This window comes from Sphaeramia orbicularis, chromosome 3, assembly GCF_902148855.1.
Source record: "Sphaeramia orbicularis chromosome 3, fSphaOr1.1, whole genome shotgun sequence".
Classification (NCBI taxonomy): Eukaryota; Metazoa; Chordata; class Actinopteri; order Kurtiformes; family Apogonidae; genus Sphaeramia; species Sphaeramia orbicularis.
This window is the reverse complement of record NC_043959.1, coordinates 41,511,770-41,516,460: the sequence shown is the minus strand read 5'-3', so window position 1 is coordinate 41,516,460 and position 4,691 is coordinate 41,511,770. Positions and strand designations below refer to the sequence as shown.

Here is a 4,691-nt window from a genome sequence, read left to right as displayed (position 1 = left end):
AGAGAGAGAGAGAGAAGCAGTGCTGCTCCTTTGACAACCTGTTCAGCTCGGAACTGTGAAGCTTGAGCGCATCTATGTATAAGCCTCTGTCCTTCCTCCACTCTCTCTCTCTCTCTCTCTCTCTCTCTCTCTCTCTCTCTCTCTCTCTCTCTCTCTCTCTCCACAGACAGGGGCGGTCGTTCTCAGTCTGCGCACATATTCCACTTGGCCAGAATCACTTGGAGTCCACAGACACAGCGCTGATTGAACGAGTGGAGGGGAGCTCATTTTCAGAGCGCATGATTGTGTTCCAGGGGCTTCAGTACACTGTCACCGGTCAGACGCAGAAAGTCAGACAGCAAAGCCGCCTCAACACACGCCTTTAAGAGTAAATAATCCACAAAAGAAGAGACGGGGTGTAGGATTTGTCTAAATACCCTTGCTTGAGTTTTTTTTTTTTTTCTTAAGGCAAAGTGTTTTTTTTTTATTTTTTATTTTTATTTATTACCGTCTTTGGGAAGAGGGACTCTGGACTCGAGCAGCTGTAAGATCCCCCTGCCCGGGTCTTTGTGCGTAAAATAAAAGTTTAACACACCAAGGAGATGATTTGAGAGGTCTGGGAGCTTGGCAAACTCCCCTTTAGACTCCGCAGGCATTGCACAGCTGATACCGGACCTGGAGGAGGATATATAACTTTTTTTTTTTAAAAACACATTTGTGGTGAGACCGGGAGTTGGTCTAAAGGAAGGCAGACGAATCCTCTTCGGTAAACCGGGAGGAGTGCGCACAGCGCTGGGGTAGCAGACTGACCTAAAGGACGGCACCTCGGAGAAAAGGTAGACACAGACGGACTATATGCCTACACTGTGACTACATTTTTTTTTTTTTTTTTTTAATTTTTTCTTTTTTTTCTTATTTTTACTTTGCATTTTGTCTGTGCGTATTTTAATAGGTGATCCAATGCGCTAATTTATGATAATCTTAGGTGGGGAATTTGTTGTTTTACATATTAAAGTTGATCTTGTACTCAGGCCCAATGGGCGACAGTCACATTTTACGGTTACCTGCGTGCTTTTATCGAATTTGCATCAGTAATATGTTGTCTCACCGGGTAATGTAACGATCCTCATACATCCTGACACGCATCCGAGTGTTCACTCACATCCACCGTGTAATGAAACTTTGATCACTACTCGCGCTATTTAATGTAACCTGCCAATGCAACCCACTAGAGCCATTCCACGAACGCGCAGCCAGCCGCAGGAGACCTCACATTAGGTCAGAAGAGTCAGACAAGAGGGTCCATTAGCCCCCCCCCCCAAGAGCCTCCTGCTGTTTTACGCGTTTCTTTCTGTGAGGTTTCCTGGTTATAAACTCACTGACAGGAAAATAACACCAACATCCATCACAAAAACTACACACATAATACCCATAATAATGTGAAATGTTAAGAATTAATATCCACTGGAATACAGTCTGTCTATTGTAGAAACACTGCAGGAATAACTTATTGATCAAAGGGGACGGCTGTGTGCGCCTGTGGAGGTGGAGGGGCTCTCAAGTGCATAACCCCACTTGTTGTAGCTAATCCTCCGTGAATACTGAGTCTAATCCTTGGGTTTGTGTGTGTTTTTTTCCTGTCCTGACTCTATGCACCTGCCCCTGTGCTTAACTGAGGGGAGGACAGTGGAAGTTCGTCACGCCAACAATAGACAACTCCAATCCTGTCAATCGCCAATTCTCTAACACACACAGCCCTGCTTGTAAGCTTCCTATAATCCATGATTTGTGATTGAATTACCTGCCCTTTAAGATGAATACAACGATGTAGGCTGTGCAGGAGGGGCTAAATTTACTCTCTAATATTATTTTCTAGGCTTAAAGGTTTAGGAGACACTTGAACATGAAAATGAAAAGTGTTGACTCACACAGTAACTCCCAGTCCTTTTTGATAAAACTCACAGCTGTCACCTATTGTTTGACACAGGAACTTTGCAGGATATTCTCCCCTATATGCCCTGTTTTCACCCTTTCTCTCTCTTCTTATTTGTGTGCATCTCTCTTTCTCTAGGTTATGACGAAACTGAGCTGAACATGGAGTTTTTCTGGATTTTGTTATTTTCTAGTGTCTGTTCACATGCCTGGGGCCAAGGAGTTTATGGTAAGATTGTAATATTTACAAATGCATTACTACTATCACTGTACATCAGAACATACTTGATTAATGAAGGCTGGCTGAGCGCCATTGCTGCACAAGTGTTAATTTGTTCAATTATTACCCTGTAACCTTAATTAAGGGCTTCTCAATGCCACATACTGTCCATGATTCAGTACCACATGCTAATAAGAGGCTCTATAATAACTGGCGTTTAAACTACTGTGAGAATAGCTTCAGGGGATCAACAGCAAATTAACTTGAAAGGGAGATATTAATTCTTAGAAATCACATGAGGCTGCTGGAAAACATCCAACAGTCTGGTGATAGGGGAAACCCACCTTCAGTAAATCCATTCTAATTTCATTTTTGGATTGACATGGATCTTTATGGTGACAAATCATGTTTTGCATCACAAGAAGCAGCTGAACTCAAGTTACATTTACTCACTCACATAGTCTGTGATCATAGGTTGTCCTTTAAACTTTAGTTAAACTTTACTATCACGTTATTACTGCACACATAGTAACATCCATCAACAGACACATAAAAGTGGTTTTGAAAGGAAGATGAAACTGATTGCAGTCTCTGAAAAATAGCTTGCCTTTGGTAAATTAAACACCACAGTCACGCTGCACTTTTCAGGATGAAGTGCACATTTGTTCTCTCTTAAGACTGCCTCACTGTACTACAGAGGCTCAGTTTCTTCTGCTACAGGCGCTTGGCCGGATATGCATCCTGTCCCTTCGGGCAAGGTAAACACACAAAATGATCTGTCAGCTTTGATACTCACAGTTTGATGTTTGAAGGCATGTGGCAGCCATTGAAAACAGGGTCTGTTTAGTCATAGTAGCATAGAATGCTGTTGTCATGAACAATCCTGCAGCCTTCCGTCACATGGAGAAATGCTGACAGTCTGCCATTTGCTGGGCATACTCTCTGATGTAGAAGCGTTTGTTAGCTAATCAAGTTCTAATACTTCATGCTGCCACTGACGTATCAGGTTTTTCTACATCAAACTTAAATGGGCAAACCTTAAATCTGTTTGACTCCATGTGATTGTTACCACCAGTTGTTGTTTTCTAAGGCATCATACTATGTGTCATTTTGTTTTTAATTTTTCAAAATGTTTTGCATTCTGACTCACGTCATGACAGAGAAGTGGCTTTGTGTGCTGTGACAGAGCTAGATGAGGTCACAGAGTACAGAATACGATTTCAGGAAGCTTACATAAGCGCTATCTGTTTTTATATGATATGTCAAACATAGCCTTACAATAAAAAACGGTATGCTTGAGTTTTTAGAAGCATCACATTGCTTATCTGGGATCATCTTTTTTTTTTTTTTTTTTTTCCTACCTGCAGGCGTTGTGTTTATCAGTTTTGATAAAGCCGGGATTTACAGTATATCCACATGGCTATGCTCATTACAGAATGCTTCCAGTACAGAAATATTAGCTGACTGAGATGCAGCAGTTTGGAAATAAACTGTATTTTTATTTGGTTGTGTCCTCATGGAGAAAGTGACTTTACTGATCTAGTTACAGTGACCCGCAGAAGGCCCACATCTCCAGTTCGCCCTTGTTCATTCTTGTCCTCATTTATTTTTTTCATAATAACTGTTTAAAAATGGGTAATATGCTGATTGTCATAAAGAATTTATGCATCTGTGCCTCATGGGCTCTGTCACAAATACTCAACAGATTGAAGAAGATAGGTATGCAGTGCCAGCGGTGGAGCCTGTAATTTTGAGTTTATTTAGTTAGAGAGAGAAAAAAAAAAGCTTTTTGTTTCCTCTCATGAAAGTTAATTTTTTTCCAGTGTTGTGGGCTTTTTTTTTGTCTTATGCGCAAAGTGGCCTTTCAGTCTCTGCTCAGGGAGAAAAAGTCCCAGTGCTTTGTGGGAATTTTATCTCCCGGCATTCACAGGCCCCAGATTCCCATGTGGTGTTTGTAGAGGCAGTGCTCAGCTGTGTGTACCTGTATAACAACTGTTTTATGTAGGTAAATCACCATCACTAAAAAGAGTCATTCAGGAAGAACAAATCACTGTACAGTCAACTGCAGTAAACAACACAATAAGGAAAAGTGGGAATAGAGCCACCTTTTCTGGCGTGTCCGCTTAGTCTGTATACACATATGCATAAAATGGTTTCTCTCACTTTGGAATTGTTTAGCACTTGCTCAAGCAGACAGATGCGACTCAGTGTCCGTTGGGAGCTAAACGGTGTTAGCATGCCTGATTGATGTCAGCGCTTTGGACGGCTGTGAGGTTCATTTACTGTAGCCATCTCCGGGGTGTATTTGGTTGTGTGTGTTTGCATGAATGCATGTCTATGATTCTGTGTGTGTGCAGGTGTTTGTGCTTGGGTATGTGTAAGTGAGTTGATGTGAAAAATGCATGTGTGCGTAGTTAAGTGTGTGAGCCTGCAAAGCTGTGAGTTTGTGTGTTGAAGTGTTTATGTGTGAGTGGGATGTGTTTGTGTGGCAGGCGCACTTTTCTTCCCACTGCAACAGTTTGCTGGCTCAGCAGGGACTTGTGGATCAGTCACTGTTTCT

At 41.9% G+C, this 4,691-nt stretch overlaps 1 protein-coding gene across 2 annotated transcripts in view; it reads left to right on the top strand.

The window, feature by feature from the left end:
* Window positions 1-213: 213 nt before the first annotated feature.
* Window positions 214-4,691, top strand: part of mdga1 (MAM domain containing glycosylphosphatidylinositol anchor 1) — a 245,884-nt gene continuing 241,406 nt past the window's right edge. For both annotated transcript variants that reach the window (XM_030123136.1, XM_030123127.1), the window contains exons 1-2: window positions 214-815; window positions 2,051-2,140. In XM_030123136.1, coding sequence (XP_029978996.1) covers window positions 2,074-2,140 — 67 coding nt within the window. In that variant the 5' untranslated portion in view covers window positions 214-815; window positions 2,051-2,073. The remainder of the gene's footprint in view (window positions 816-2,050; window positions 2,141-4,691) is intronic.